Source organism: Opisthocomus hoazin, chromosome 5 (genome assembly GCF_030867145.1).
Source record: "Opisthocomus hoazin isolate bOpiHoa1 chromosome 5, bOpiHoa1.hap1, whole genome shotgun sequence".
NCBI classification, from domain to species: Eukaryota; Metazoa; Chordata; class Aves; order Opisthocomiformes; family Opisthocomidae; genus Opisthocomus; species Opisthocomus hoazin.
In genome coordinates, this window is record NC_134418.1 from 58,556,775 (window position 1) to 58,573,027 (window position 16,253).

The 16,253-nt window shown below is 37.5% G+C and overlaps 1 protein-coding gene across 1 annotated transcript in view; it reads left to right on the top strand.

Moving 5' to 3' along the window:
- The window catches only part of CENPE (centromere protein E), a 38,357-nt gene extending 22,162 nt beyond the window's left edge, over positions 1–16,195 (top strand). Inside the window, exons 29-44 of the mRNA XM_075421430.1 lie at positions 84–305; positions 1,164–1,322; positions 1,545–1,766; positions 2,799–2,936; positions 4,917–5,117; positions 5,200–5,346; positions 6,858–7,070; positions 8,165–8,374; positions 8,904–9,113; positions 10,599–10,820; positions 11,458–11,661; positions 12,252–12,364; positions 12,877–12,974; positions 13,522–13,684; positions 14,137–14,399; positions 15,285–16,195. Of these exons, the coding sequence (XP_075277545.1) occupies positions 84–305; positions 1,164–1,322; positions 1,545–1,766; positions 2,799–2,936; positions 4,917–5,117; positions 5,200–5,346; positions 6,858–7,070; positions 8,165–8,374; positions 8,904–9,113; positions 10,599–10,820; positions 11,458–11,661; positions 12,252–12,364; positions 12,877–12,974; positions 13,522–13,684; positions 14,137–14,399; positions 15,285–15,382 (2,883 nt within the window). The 3' untranslated portion in view covers positions 15,383–16,195. The remainder of the gene's footprint in view (positions 1–83; positions 306–1,163; positions 1,323–1,544; positions 1,767–2,798; positions 2,937–4,916; positions 5,118–5,199; positions 5,347–6,857; positions 7,071–8,164; positions 8,375–8,903; positions 9,114–10,598; positions 10,821–11,457; positions 11,662–12,251; positions 12,365–12,876; positions 12,975–13,521; positions 13,685–14,136; positions 14,400–15,284) is intronic.
- Positions 16,196–16,253: the final 58 nt, after the last annotated feature.

Here is a 16,253-nt window from a genome sequence, read left to right on the forward strand (position 1 = left end):
TTTCCAAACTAACTATCAAATTACTTCTACCCATTCTAGAGTCAATCAGAAGTATTAATGCTAGTTCTTATTTGTTCTTTCAGCTCACTGAAGTAACTGAAAACCTAACTCATGTCTCTTCTGAATATGGCAAACTACTGTCAGAAAAAGAACAAATTGAAAGAACAATGAAGGAGCATATCTGTCAGCAGCTTGAGAAAATCACTTCACTTAATAAGGCAAAAGATGAGCTACAGCAAATCGTAGAGACTTGTAAAGCTGAAAGAGATCAGTTGAAGGCTGACTGTCAGGAAAGCAAGGAGAGAGTATGTATAAAATCTCTTAAATAATTGTTCTGAAGGCAGGTTGTACCACTCTATTTTGGTCATGAAGCCTTCTGCTATTCAGTATCTTTTCCTCTCCCTTCACTGTTCACAGCAGTAGTACTAAAAATTTAGTTTACTAATCCAGTCTGGATTTTGGAAACTCTCTGCTATTTTTTGTCTTCCCCCTACCCTCTTTCTGCCCTTTTGGTCACTGTGCAGCTCTATGTTTAGGTACAGTTAATATCAAGCTGATAATTTCTAAAGTTAAAAGGAAGTCTGAGGTTTTTTTCCTAGGAGAAGCTCTGCAAATTATTTTAAGCAGCAAAAACTTTCATATGAATTTTAGCAAACCTCAAGTAGGACCAATGATCTCTTAAGTATGTGTAGACAGACTAATTTAAAAACTAAAGTCAGCAAACTGGGATTATCGAATCTTTAATTTTAGCTTTACATCTTGATATTAAACAGTTGGACAAATTGTTCGTGTAACTGGTGGCAATTGCCACACAAGTAAAGAATATCTTTCATGGTGGGTTGTTTTGGGTTTTTTTTAAGTCATCTATATAATCTGTTCGCCACAACATTTTTGCCTTTCCTCTTCTGACTAATTATCTTTCTTTTTCTCTTTCAACTTTTTTCTCTCCTCTCCTTGCTAAAGACTATTTCTAAAGACTTGCTTCGGAGTTCTTAAACTAGGCATGGGGGAATGACAACTGAGATTTTCTTCTGAAGTAAAAGAATGATTATTCTAATAGTTCTCTCATAGATATTCAAATGCTTTGACTTATCATTCTTAACTCCTGATAAGCAAAACTTAGTCATACTGAGTGAACATCCATGTGATACCTTGTTCTGCAGTCCTTAAAAATTCTGACAGAAATGGAAAGTCTACAGGAAGAACTAAAGTGTCAGAAAGAGCAAGCTGATATCCAGAAGAACATGCTAGCAAATGGAGAAGAGAAATTGCAAAACACTGAAGAAAAACTAAATGAAGAAATAAACAAACTGAAAGAAAAGGCAAGTACAGTAATAAGTACAGTAATAAGCAACTCTTCAAAATAATTTAGAGGATGTCCCCTCAAGGACTCATTAGAATAACAGGTACTTACTTGTGATATTTGTGCTGGTGCATTGGTCCAATAGATGATGTCATGGTAATATAATTAAGCAACAGAAGAGGAGTTTTTGCTAAAAGTCATGTGTTGACTTTATACTTTTCAAAAAATATATTTTTAATAGGTAGTCAAGTTGAATGAGGAATTAAATTTGGTAACTAAAGAAAGGCACCAGCTGCTGGGAGAACTGAAAGAAAAGACTAAGAGTGAAAGCAGTAAACTTCAACAGCTGGAGAAACAGTGTAATGTGTTAGTACAGGAGAGAGATCAGCTCCAGGAAATGCTGGAAGGTATTCAAGCAGAGAAGAACAAACTGGAAATTAACCTACAGGAGAGCATTGATAAGGTGCTTTATCTTTGATTAAAGTATAATAAGTATAAATGCTTGGTAGAGGAAAAAGGTTAATTCTTGAAGCTGTCTTGAAAAATCTCTTATAAATATTAATGTTATATACCTAGACTGAAGAATATTGACATGCTGTACTTTTGTTTCGTGGAATGGTATTTGAAGATGTATGCAAATTCTTTTGAAAATGTTATATGAGGCTACTTTATGTGGGAATAAAAAGGAGCCAGAAAATACATGGGTTTCATTACCAAAACACTGAACAGGTATTTTTAATGAATTTGATGAAGTAGTATGTTTCGTAGTTGAGCTCCAAAGTTTTGAAACTAAAGCTGACAAATTCTGAGACTTTTATTTCTCTTCTGGATGAGGTATATCTTTGCAACAGTGAAGACAAGTGAATTGGGGGGTATCCACTGAGCAGCAGTCCTTGTTGAGAGATTAAGTAATCGCTTCAAATACCTGTAGTTAATTCAGATCTGTGGTGGGAGGAGACTCCTCTTACTCTCGCTACCGATATCTTCCACTTCACCAGTTTTTATCAATTGTGTTGCTGTAAAATTTCAACTTCACTGGAAATTCAGAGGTTTAGTGAAAGGAATCCTAGTTCTTCTACAGTAAATTATCAAAGATAATCTAACAGCACTCTGACCACTGTCCAACTCGTAAAATTGTGTGTAATAATTTTTAGCTAGTTCTTGATGGGAACCATACTCAAATTACATCTCTGCTTTGTGTGTTACTCGGCTGTGTAAACAGGGATTGCAGAAAAAATGTCCAAATGTGTTTGTAGCATGCTTTGTCTAGTTCTTTACTAAGGATTTATCAATATGCTAGTTGGCATGCTTTTCTTAGTGAAAGGAGAAACTTTCAAAGACAAAATTTGAAATTTCTTGTACTCAAACTAAAGCAGGCTTTTTGTGCCAAGTATTTTGACTCCTATGAACTATTGAACGTTCTGGTGTGTGAGAGGTAGATTAACATGCTATCTCAGAACTTAATTGTTTGCTTGTTGCTCTGTTTTTACTCCAGATTCTGGAAACTGAAAAGGAATTGAAGTGGCAACAGGAACTACTCAACAATGAGAAGATCAAAGCTGAAGAAAGAGAAGAACATTTGTTAAAGGTTCAGAGGCGGTCAGAGATTTTGGAGGACAGCCTAACAAATAAGGTTTTTGTTTTAGTAGCTATTCCGTCTTCTGACATTTTATCACTGATGTGCTAAACTTTTGCGCAAGACAAATTCTATTTAATTTTTAATTCTCGGTGCATCAGTTTTGTGGGTGAAGCGTGAACATGGGCAGAGGATTTTGTACAAGTTTCTTCAGTAATGTTTAGATGTAGCATCCTCAATGTGTCTCAGCCTCATAACCAGCTGGCTTGGTTACTACATTAGAATGGACACAGATTTATCCAATGTGTGCTGTCTTAAAATAATAGTCATAACTGTACATGTATTTATTCAGACTGCATAGACAGTATGAACCCAAGATGGTTTGGAGTCCATGGTGCTTTTCACACTTTCAAACTGTATCTGTTATGTAGAAAGTCTTGCACTTAGCTCTTGCCAACTCGGTCTGCAGTTTTCAATTCTTCACTTTTCACCTGTCAAACTCTTCCTTTGTCTGTATATCAAGGAGTATAATTAAGATTGCTTCAGATTAGCAAATGTGTTACTGTTCTAATCATCAGAACAGATATAAAGACAATTCCATTGCCCAGCTCTTATGCTAATCTGCTATTTCTTTTCACTTTCTTGTGACGTGGCCATATCCATATAGGAAGCGTGGGCTAGATAAATGGACAGTGAGAAGGATTGAGAACCGGCTGAATGGCAGAACTCAGAGGGTTGTCATCAGCGGCGCTGAGTCTAGTTGGAGGCTGGTAACTAGTGGTGTCCCCCAGGGGTCAGTACTGGGCCCAGTCTTGTTTAACTTCTTCATCAATGACCTGGATGAAGAGTTAGAATGTACCCTCAGCAAGTTTGCTGACGACACCAAACTGGGAGGAGTGGTGGATACACCAGAAGGCTGTGCTGCCATTCAGCGTGACCTGGACAGGCTGGAGAGTTGGGCAGAGAGGAACCTGATGAGGTTCAACAAGGGCAAGTGCAGGGTCCTGCACCTGAGGAGTAACAACCTCATGCATCAGTACAGTCTTGGGGCAGACGTGCTGTAGAGCAGCTCTGCGGAGAGGGACCTGGGAGTGCTGGTGGACGACAAGTTGACCATGAGCCAGCAGTGTGCCCTGGCTGCCAAGAAGGCTAATGGGACCCTGGGGTGCATTAGGAGGAGTGTGGCCAGCAGGTCAAGGGAGGTTCTCCTTCCTCTCTGCACTGCCCTAGTGAGGCCTCATCTGGAGTGCTCTGTCCAGTTCTGGGCTCTCCACTTCAAGAAAGATGAGGAGCTACTGGAGAGAGTCCAGCAGAGGGCTACAAGGGTGGTGAGGGGACTGGAGCATCTCTCCTACGAGGAGAGGCTGAGGGAGCTGGACTTGTTTAGCCTGGAGAAGAGAAGGCTGAGAGGGGATGTAATATATGCTGATAAATATCTTAAGTGTGGGTGTCAGGAGGATGGGGCGAAACTCTTTTCAGTGGTGCCTAGTGACAGAACAAGGGGCAATGGGCACAAACTGAAGCACAGGAAGTTCCATCTGAACATGTGGAAGAACTTCTTTACTTTGAGGGTGACGGAGCACTGGAACAGGCTGTCCAGGGAGGTTGTGGAGTCTCCTTCTCTGGAGATATTCAAGACCCGCCTGGACGAGGTCCTGTGCAGCCTGCTGTAGGTGACCCTGCTTCGGCAGGGGGGTTTGGACTTAATGACCCACAGAGGTCCCTTCCAACCCCTACCATTCTGTGATTCTGTGATATGTTGACTGCCTTTTTGTTTGTTTACTCTTGCTTTACTGAAGACCAAAGCTGACTAGAGTAGAGTTCTCAGAGTGTAATGCTATTCCTCTTCCTTTTAATTTCTGTTTGAATGATTAGAACACTGAAATTATTTTAAACTTCTCTTGCTAATAGTGTGAACTTTAGAGTTATTGGAAATTGAGTTCTTTGTATTTGACACGACTGATTTGAGTACTTCATAGAGGAGTAGAGACCAGGGCCAAATCATAGTTCTTGTTTTTCCTACGCTCTTTATTATAGGTTCAACAGTTAACTGAGACGCTAAATAGCGTATCATGTGAAAAAGACCAGTTATTGGCTGAAAGAAGTAGTCACTCTTTCCAACTTAAAGAACAAATCTCATCAATTAATCAAGAAAAAGATGAGTTACAGAAACTTCTCCAGGATGTCATTTCTGAGCGGGACCAGCTGAAGACAGAATTGCAAAAAAATGCTGAGATGGTTGGTGTTGCAAGTTGTATACCTAAGTTATTAATCACTTCTTTTCTTCAATGGTACTTGAATATGTCTGCTTTTATTTTAGTGTGTTGAAACAAATGCAAAACTGGAATGTGCTCTAGACCAACTGAAGCAGAGAAGCTTGAATGATATGTCTATTCAGGTGAATCCACTAGATGATGCAGAGCAGATGGCTGATGATAGCCTGAAGGAGAAAAACTTGAAAATTAAGGTAAATTTACTTCTCTGCTTATTTTAAAGATGCATGTAAAACCTTGATACCATTTTTTCTGGAGCATAAATCTTGCTTCCGTGTACAATCCAGAAAATTGTTTGCATATCTTGCTAAGATACTGCAAACCATGGGATCAGTTGATTTGCTGTTGCTGTTCAGTGGCCATGCATTCTGTTCCAAGAATGTTAAATTGAACTTATCAGTTGAGACATATAACTTGATTTCATTACTGTCCAGCCACCCCAATGAAAATAACTAATCATGTAGAAGTGCTTTGCCATTTTCTTTTTGCAAAACACCCCCCCAAATCCTCCCTTCCATTACTCCCCATTAAAAATAAGTTGGCTTCCAATAAATTAGTTTCATCAAATAGCTTCTGTCCTCAAAATAGGAAGCTTCTGTAATTCCTCTGAGCTTTCGTTAATGAACTGTCCTGAGTACACTTTCTCACAGATGTGAGAAGTACTACTGACTCAAAGCCTAAATAAACCAGGATTTATGAATATCTATGAAACACTTTAAAGCCTATCATTATATTGCAGTCTGTACATCTGTGCAGCAGATTTGGGCGTCATTACAAACATGCTAGAAAAACCCCGAGTGCTTCTTCAGTTAACACAAAAAGTGGCGAAGGACCAAATTGCAAAAGTCAGTTATGTATAGCTTTCCCCATTCACACTGTATTTCTATCCTATGTCAGCAGTATAGAGCTAATAATGAGGGAAGCAAACAGCATCAGTTGATCCCTTTTAATGGCACTCTCCCCTTTTTACTTGTGTAATAGCTAAGATCTTGTCTGCCTGTTTCTTGTGCATTTTTCTCTAGTATCTTGTACTTATTTCCTGTTGGACATGGGGCATATGTTAGTTCCAATGCTTTTACAGTGGAGTGAAGAGTTAAGCTGGTGAATCCTGCTTTTTTCAACTAAAACAAAGATGGAGGCAGTTCACCTAGGAAGTTTTATACTTAAAGATGTGTAACCTAGCTTCATATGTGATACTTGAGCTGCAGTTTACTGGGAGTGCCCTGAAACCTATTGCACTTAGCCTGCTCACTGCTTGGTCACATCTCCTTTCTTATGGCAGAGTGCTAGAAATGATTTCATGATCCCTTTCTTTCAACAAAGGACCAAGTAGATCAACTTTGGAGCCCACCCTGAGGGCAGTCCAGCTAGCAAACTTGTGAACAGGCAACGATTTCATTTCAGGCCTGATCTACAGGCCTTAATGTAGCTAGGCAGTCTAAATTATTAAACTAATTTGAGCTTATGAAATATGATTTTCTGGGAAAACTAAAATTCTTTTCTTTTGTGCCTGGCTTAGTGTTTTTGTCATATTCCTGTGGCAAGTCAAAACTGAAGTCTAAGTTCCATTAACTTTTTTGTTGTAAAACCAATGCATACTGTAGGGGTTAGTCCTGGAGTCTGTTGGTTTGTTTGAAGCTTCTGTTTGTAGCTAATCACACTTTTCTTCATTGTGACTGAATTAATTTGTTTCACTTGCATTTAGGAGCTTCTTGAGAAATTCCCAAATATGGGGAAGAGATATGAATGTCTGTCTAGGGTGTCTCTTAAACTAAAGAATGAACTGGATAGTCGGAAAGAACTGATAGCTGTGATACTGACTCAGCTTTCATCAGAACAGAGTAAACAAGTCAAAAGACTTCAAACGGAAAATGAAAAAATAAATCGTCATCTTCAGAGTTTATTGAACAAACTGAAGGTACCAACTTAGAATGCTGAATATGTGGATGCTTCATATCACTTTGAGTTTTTTAAAAAGCTCTCAATATTAACAGCTAGGATTCTACATACTATAACTTTGATTTTTGTGAATGCATATCTTGTGGAAAATTAATAGTAAATGCTTTACAATCCTAGAAAACTGGAACTATTTAGTGAAGTTAACCTTAGTTTTTGACTGTAGTTCAGCTGCTTTGCACGTATTTCATTAATGTTAATCAATTTTAACTGGGAAAATGAATATTCTTTCTGTACGCCATAGATCAAATTATGGGTCCCTCAGTACATATTTTAGCGTGGGGGAAAGAAACATGCAAGATGCATGTTTACTCTGCAAAACTATCCAGGTAGTTTTATAACTTCTATAGCCTCGCAGACCTTCCCCAATTTGTAGTTCAGTGGTGAAACTGATTCCACTTATCAGAAAAAAAAATTCCTGTTAACATATTGTTTAGTATATTTCTGCATAAAGTTTTCTCTGTTTATTTACCATGAAATGTTATGGGTTTTTCTTGTTTGTGGAGGATGGAGTAGGGCCAGGGAGAAGGCAAAGTTCATGTCCAGTATACAAAAATACTGGATATGATCTTGAGAGTCAGTTGCTTCTATAAATATCCATTAACTAAGAACTTTAACAAGTATTCCAAAGAGCCTTATTTCATAACTTCACTTAGGGTTTTGGCGTTTTGATCTTTTTCCTTTTTTTCCATAGATGCCTTTCAACCTTTATGGTTGCAGATGTTTAAGATTTAAGTAGTGATCTTGACTAGAATAAAGCTTTACTTTTCAAAGTCTAGATTCAGGGAACACTGTCTAGAGCCTTTTAGACTTTTTGCCCTCTTCAGGAGTCTACAAAAAAATAGTTTACTTGAGAAATGCTGACCCCGCAAAAAGTCTTGTATGCTATTACTATACAGCATGTGTGAACTGAATTTTCTTACTGATGTTTTAGTTGTCCTGGACACCTATGGACTAGGAGAGTAAATAGATTGAATGATAAAATATGGAATTCTATCTGGATGCAGGTACCACTTTAAATCATACTCACTGGTATATCCTTTGCTTCTACAACAGTTTCTGTTCAGTTGTGTTTGCTCGAAGAAAAGAGACTATCATACTACTGTTAACATGTATGAAATAGAATTGCTTGAGGAAAAGAGAAAACAAGATCAGCTACGAGCTCAGATTCAATATCTCAGGAAGTTTTATTTGAAGCAGAATAAAATATCTTCAGAAGAGTTAAACATCAGTGAAGTTCTGCAGAATTTGCACATGGATGCAGAGGTAGCATTTGAAACAATTTTCATGCAGAAAGACTTGAGTATTTCAAGGCATGGGGTAATGTGGTGTTGCTAATCTAATGGCATTGCTTTTATCTGTTAATCATTCACTTGGGAGAGGGGGGTAACATTAGTATTTTTTAGTGCTACTAATTCTGTAATATGAAGATTCTGTTTTATAAAGTGGCTAAAAGTGAAATTATTAGTTTATAAAATAGTGGGAAGGTTATTTACTCATTTGCCCTGTAAAATATATACTACTCAATACCAAGATGGCTTCTAAAACAATGAGAAACTTTTACTAACATGTATGGTTTTTTTCCCTTTTCTCCTTCCCACCTGCTCCAGGAATGTAGGTTGTCTTCTTGTTTTCCCCAGTAGGGTCTAACTTAAGTATACCGAAATTCCTTTTATGTGATAATTGGATGCTAAAGCAAACTTTCTGCAAATATTGATAGCTAAGAGAAAAATGTTTATTTAGACATGCAGTTATCAAAACAATATTTAAACTTGAATTCCATCTTTGTTTAAAGAACATTCTCAAAGATGTATCAGAAATGGAAAGCGAACTTCTCAGCATAGAGGCAGAGTTGCAGCAGGAAGAAAGTGCTAGAAAAGAAACAACACAGTTCTGGGAAGCTTGTTCAGGAACTCGCTGTGATGCAGAGGAACTTGAAGAAGAGTTAAAGAAAGATAATGAAAGACTTTTGCAAGTCATTAACTTCTGGACTCCTAAAGCAAAGGTAAAGTTAAATCTTCTTTAATCAGAAATGTATTCTGTGTAAGCACTCTGTAAATGCCTCTAATCTGATTGAAAACAAAACACAAAAAGGCTATTTAAAGATTATTCATTATTATCAGTGCTTACCATATTCATACTTAACTGTAAGATGTAGGAATACTTAAAAGAAGACTTTTAAAGACTTCTTTCCTCATGCATCCGAGCTTGGAAACTTGCTTTGTATAAGACTTTCTAGCCAATAAATGGGGGAGTGGGGGCCACTGTTGTTTATTTGCATTTTTATTAGACTGAATTCTGGAAACCGTAGGTTCAAGATTGTTATATAGCTTTGCTTGCAGAACTTGGCAGCCCAATCCAATCAATTTCTCCATGCTTTATGCTCACAACATTGTTTACTCTCTTCAGGCCAACTGTATCAAATCTGCTTTAGCTATTTTAAAAGCTTAATGGTAATTTATATTCTCATACCTTTTCTGAATTTAGGAAGTCAAGTTATTCTAGAGGTGGTTCAGCCTTCCTTTCTCTTTTTACCTCCTGCTCCCTTGGCGGGGGGTGGGGAGGTGGACAACCAAGTGTTTTACAAGGTTAAGTGCATCATGAACAGGATTTAATGAGACTTCATCTCTCTGAAAAAATATATTAAATATATTGAACACTTCTCAAAAAACAGATTGTGGGAGGGAATCCACTAGCCTTCTGATTCATTGTTAGAAACAGTCTTCCTAACAAGTGTATCCTGGAAGTTCCTGATCTGTTCGTACTATTATTCCTTCAACTGGTATGGATCTGAAGTAGAAGAGCTCATCACCCTCCTTCCCCCAGTGTTGTGACTCAGCCCTGTCTTGTTAAGTTTAGCCTATTTTAAAAAGTTTCTTCTGTAAAGTCAATAGCCAGTCTTTGCTTCTTCAGGTTTTCCCAATGTTGGCAGGCTTTTTGGAAGAACTCCCTGACAGACACATTATGTGGATCAAAGCTTTTACCAAACAAAAAAAAAATCTAGTATAATGTTGTCATTTCCTCACAAGTATGAAGTTTTTATTTATCTGGCATGGTAAGTGTATGACTTCCTAGAACAGTCCAATGTGTATGTCTTCTCTCAAATGGTTTCAGTTACTTTAGTCAGTGGATACATTCTAGCCAAAACTTCTGCGAATAATTGTTCTTTTTTTATTACTGACATTCAAGAAATCCTTCCAATATAGTTGTTTAATTTCTGTAATGTTAGTGCTCGTTGGAGTCAATGCAGAAATATTGGTAAATTTGCAATCTTCTCTTGTGCCCCTTTCTGCCTACGCTTCTCTTGGAAATGAAACCAAACTTTTGAGGGTTAGTGATTCCACTTCTGATAGCAAGCATCTTCAAATAGCATGCTGAAACAATAATGTGAAATTAATATAGGCCAAGATATTTTCTGTTTTTTAACTTTTATTTCTAACTGATTCAAAAAATATTTAACATTTATTTTTATGACACTACTTATTTTCAGATACTCCTTCAACTTTCTTCAGAGCTGGATGCCAAAACTGCCAATTACTGTAAAAATGCTGATGTTGAATTGAAACAGAAAAAAGAGAAAAGTGAAGAGTTGCTTCAGGAACTAAACACTCTTAAAGAACAACTGGCCCCTGGTGGCTCTGCCAGTCTTGCATTAGAAGAGGAAAACTACAAGCTTCATAACAAATTAAAGGGTGCAGAACAGGATATAAAGGTACCAATATTTGTTTCTAAGGAAAATTTCTTTGATGCTTGTCTTCTAAATGAGAATACTTCAAACTGAAAAGAAAATAAGGATTGATGGCAACTGTAAATCTGTGCCACACAATACGCTGGCCCAGAGTGCACTTTATTTTTGTAGCTTTTTTATTCCCAGAGTGAAAGTTTGAGCTATTGCCTGTAATGTGATTATTTTAACTACCTGTTTTATGTACACAAATAGATGTCAGTTTAGAAATCCATGTGAAATGTTCCCATTTGTTTTTGAAGTATTGAGTTTGTGTGATATGCCTGATGCTCCCTTTAATTATGTGGCACATTCACTATGAAGCTGGAGAAGAATTCTGTCTTTAACCTCAAGAATTGAGGACTCTTTTTCTCTGTCCTATTTTTTTATGTTGCAGTTACCCCTGTTCAAAGCACTTTTTCTTTCTTAGACTTAAATGTTCCAGAGTACTAAAAAGTGACACAGAACTATGAGGTAGACACCAAAAGTTGCCATAAAGCCTATAATGTTGGATTTCTTGTGTGGTTTGAGTTTTTGTTTGTTTTTTCTTAAGAATATGACCATGTGTTGTTACTGTTATATCTCTTGGCACAACTACTCATAACTGGTTGATGTATCTCAATAGGCCATGGAAGTAAAAATTCAGAAGTTAGAAAATGTAATAAGTGAAGTAGGAAAAAATGTCAAAGAGAAAGATGACTGTATATACAAGTTACAAGCACAGATAAGAGTAAAAACAGCGACAAGTGAGCTCACCCAACTGCAAGCTAAACTGAATGAGACAGAGAAGTGCCTCAGCACTGCCTTAACAGAGAATCAGAGTCTCCAGGTATGAGCGAAATACTTTTCTCATTCCCTGCTGATCTCGGAGAGAGGGAGAGCGTGTGCTTGAGAACAGCTGTAGATGAAACATAGCTCGCTAAAGTCAGTCTATTGTTCTGTATGGCATTCTTGGAGTAAAACACTCTACTCGCCTGTTTAGCATGCAGTTTCACATTCTGCCAATGTAGCCTTCAGAGCCAAAATGAATACCTGATATTAGAAACTAAATTTATTGCTTGTACATCATGCATTTCTGAAATATTCTAAAAAATTTTTTTAAATTTTGAAACTGAAGCATGAGCTGTTTTCTGTGTAATATATTTGCGTACTAGTTCAAAATTCTCAGACTTATATCTGCAAACAAGTCAGCAAAACTTGCTAAAATACAATTGCATGTAATACACCAGAGTTTGGATACCAGCTAATGCTATAGTGCTAGTAGGTAGCGTGGGCATTCCTACTCCAAAATAACTTCTGCTCCCCGTCTTGTCCTGAAAAATCCAGCACATCATAGTAAAGATATAAAGTAAGCAACCCTTGAAGTCATTGCTAAGCAACAAGCCATTCTTCATACTAAATCTTTCATTTTATTTTCAGGCAAAATTAGATAAAGGTGCTGAGCTGTACAAAGAAGAAATTGATCATCTCAAAACACAATTGGTAAAATATGATATGGAAAGAATGAAACAATCTAACTATTTTGATATGAAGTAAGTTCAAATTTTACCTTGTTACAATTCTCAACTACTTAGTTCTTAGCTTCTACTTTTCTGTATATTTTTTTCACAGAATAAGAAGTGAGCATTCAGCTTTAGGTGTCCTACGTTTTTTTGTAGCTAGATTCCAGAGAAAGTAAAAACCATATACATCTCAAGCTGATTACAAAACTCCTTCCCTATACACCCACCAAAATTTCCCATCCAACCCATGTTCAGCCATAAGTGAAATAACTACTCTGGTAAAAAAAAAGGTGAGGGGAAAGCAGTAATTGAAAGCACTCTTTAGTCCACTGGAGAGAAGAGATACAGAGATTAATTCTAGTCCAACTTTTGGTTTTCTGCATTTTACCTGAAATCTAACTGACAGCCAGGTTTATATAGTTTTACCTGTATAACTTGGGTATGTTTTATAGCTCATTTGGAAATCAAACTAGCTCTCCTGCAACTGTAATAACTAGTAAACTGAGAATTTTTTTTTCTTCCTCTCTTCCTGCCCAATATAGACTTGCTAATTATAAAGCTCTTGCAGAACACCAAGAACAACAGTTAAGAAAGCTAAAAGAAGAACTTAGAAGAGCACAGCAAGAGCAAGATGTTACTGGTAAATTCAAGATAAATCTAAGGGACTCTTTCATGTTAAACATTCCGTTTTAAGGTTATATGGTTAAAGTCCAGATTGAGATGCAGGCCTTTTACCTCAAAGGGTGGGAGGAGGATTGGGGGCTTTGGAAGATGAAATGGAAAGTAAAATGTTAGCTGCACATATGCTGCATTAGAATCACAGCAGTTCTTTGTGTTTGCACTTGTGTAAGCTGCAGCTGTAGCAGCTTATGTTGCCATTTTTTTCCTTGGCTGACTTCACATACGAATAGCTAGTTCTAATCATAATTATGACATACCTGAAACTATAACTATTTTAACTCTAAATGGCTCAGTGAAGAATCTTTTATGTTTCTTAATATCTCCCTGGCAGTGTGAATACTGGGAGGTGTGTTTGTGTATAAAAAAGAATAGCTGTTGTAAAGGTACTTGGAACCTAGTGAGGTTTTGCATGTAAGACCATAGGAAGCAATAGGCTAAAAAATATATTGACTTGGCTTTAAGCATTGTCCAAATAATGCGTGCATCCATATGAAACTGTTTTCTAGTGGTGCTGGAAAAAGAAGCTCCTCAGCAATCCCAAATACCTCTGACTTGTGGTGGTGGCAGTGGTATTGTGCAGAGCACACAAATACTTGTTCTAAAATCTGAACAAGCTAAGCTGCAGAAAGAGAACTTGCACCTGAAGAAACAAAATGACCTTCTACTAAGGTAAGTGTAAAGCTGATCAGCAACGTGTCAAATCATTTGTTTTATTTAATTATGCATGTCATTAGCATTTCTCTCTGGGAGACCTATAGAAGTGAGTAACTATTTTTAATTTTAGACATTCTAGATTCTTCCACATCAAAAACTTATTTAAAGCTAATGATTTATTGTTTATATCTTTACAGCTTTTGAACTTTAAATTGCTTGCTTCCATAAGAATCTTGTAAAGACTAGAAGATATATTTAAATATACTTGTATGTTAGAAGGAATTTTAGCTTAAAAAATAAAGTTGTGCCTCAAAGCAAGATACACAGATATGGTCTTGCATTGCTGTGTCTGTTGTATGTCATCTGAAGATACAGGAACTGTCTGCTGTCAGGATTTTTTTCTTATTTAAAGGCACTGCTTTAAATTTTTCGTAATTAAATACTGGGGTGTTGTTTTTTCTTTTCAGTAATGAGCTTCAACTGAAAGAGGAACTTAGAAAATGGAAAGAAAGAGCACTAAAATGGAAAGAACGATCCTCAAGAGAAACCACTCAAGAGACAGTACCAAGGTCTCCAAGGAAGACAGTGTCATATTCCCTTAAAGAGCAAACGCCTTCACCCTCCAAGGAACCTATTTCTCAGGAGGCTGTGGCTCAGGATATATCAAAGCCTCGACCACTGACTTGTCCAACAAATTTCTTTGATAATTCCAGCTTGGGTACACTAACAGGTACGTAATGCACTGGTGTTGTCCTATAAAGATTTGGAGAGGCAAATATAAGGGGTGGTCTGACTTGAGGGTAAATGCTCTGTACTTTCTGTATGCAGACCTGAAACTTGCACGATAACACAGTTTTCTTGGTGAGTCAACTGACTGTTGAAGGGCTGACCAGCTGGAGCTGTGAAGCTTATATATGCTTTACAGAACCTAAATACTTAAAGGAGTCCTTCACCCCTGAAGGTTATACAGACTTTTGCTGCAGTGGAAGTGTTGAGGACTGACTTTAAAAAGTGAATTAGCAGGATATCATTATTACATAGCTGATGCTCTGAAATGTTTTGCTTTCTAACTTTACATTGGTTAAGCATGAACTTCTGGCGAAACTATTCAAAGCTAACTGCTGGTTAACTTTGTTCTGAATTTCCTTATTAAGACTTTAGTCTTTGACATTCAATCTGTCTGTCCGCCTGGCTCCAGCTGCAGTAATAGCTGTTTTGATGACTTCTGTTCCTCAGCCCTACTCAGTATTTCTTATATCTGGTCTGGTGCCTTTTGGGGAAGTTTTCTAGTGATCTCTATGCTAGCATATTAATGCTACTGCCCTCGTTACACTTGCTTCTAAAAACTCTCAGAAGGCCCCAGCAGACATGTTAAAGAGTTAAGCAGGTTTTCAGGGTATTAATGGCAGACTTCTGAAAGAGTATGACTCATTGCTGTTTCTTGTGATGGCCAGCTTGGTAATAGTACAGACTTCCTCACAACACAAAGCTTCTCAGAGGCAAGCTTGGATAGGTGACATTTAAAACACTAGTCAAGATTAAATTGCTGTATTCGTACTGCTTGTCTAACTGGGAGAGTTTAAGTGTTACTTTAATGTTCTTGTCTTCTGTATAGATACACGACTTACAGGAATAGAGCCCACAGGAGAACATCTCAAGCACCGGTGTGGAACTTCAGAGAAAGAGAAAACCCCTGAGTGTACCACCCAATAAGGTGCTCTATTTTTTTATAGCTGCCTTTGCAGTGGCTGCAGCCGGAATCTGGAGCTCCAGTGGTGTGCAAATCCCTCCAAATCTTGGAGTTGCTACTTTTCCCACAGCTGGAAAACCTGGAATACAAGAGCAAAAATGGAAAAGCAGTCATGTTGTCCACAACCTGCTGATCTGATGATGTTCCACTTTGGTGGGGTTTTTTGGATGGCAAAGAAAGAAAAGCCAATGTATTGAAGAACAAAATGGAAAAAGGAATGGATCACAAACTAATCTACTGTGAAACCTCTCAGTCTTAAACTTTTCTGTCATTCCTAAACAAGTCCACTTCTGGGTGGTCGATATTTGTTCAGAGTGCTGTTGAGTTGGAAAGAACTATGCTTTTTGTTTCTCAGCATATGGGGTTTTATACTATGCTTTCTCTAAGTCTGCAGAAAACTGCATTTTCACCACAATTTTAACCTCTCTATCTGGACATCGTAACTGAAGTTAGCCATTTTCTGTTTATAGGGCACACAGTCGAGGGTTCCTCTTAAACTCCTTACAGTATTTCTGCAGCTCAACCAATTACGGTGCCAAGAGTAACTGCAGTTTGCATCATCTTTCAATATACTTCTAGTTCCTGTCTGAAGTTGTGTATTGGATTTTTTTAGTAGTAAGCAATGGACTTGATGCTTTTCTGCTACTCTAGTGAATGGAAAATAAACTGGACAATCAGGGCTGCAAGACGGGCTATCTTACTAGCCTGCTTATCTGCACTGAGACTTTTTTTGTATGTTTTGTGTAAGAAGGTTTGTTTTAACAATAAAAGTTAATGTGCTAAGTGTTTAAAAATATTTTTGCTGGTCACTTCACTTGTAATCAACATCCTTGC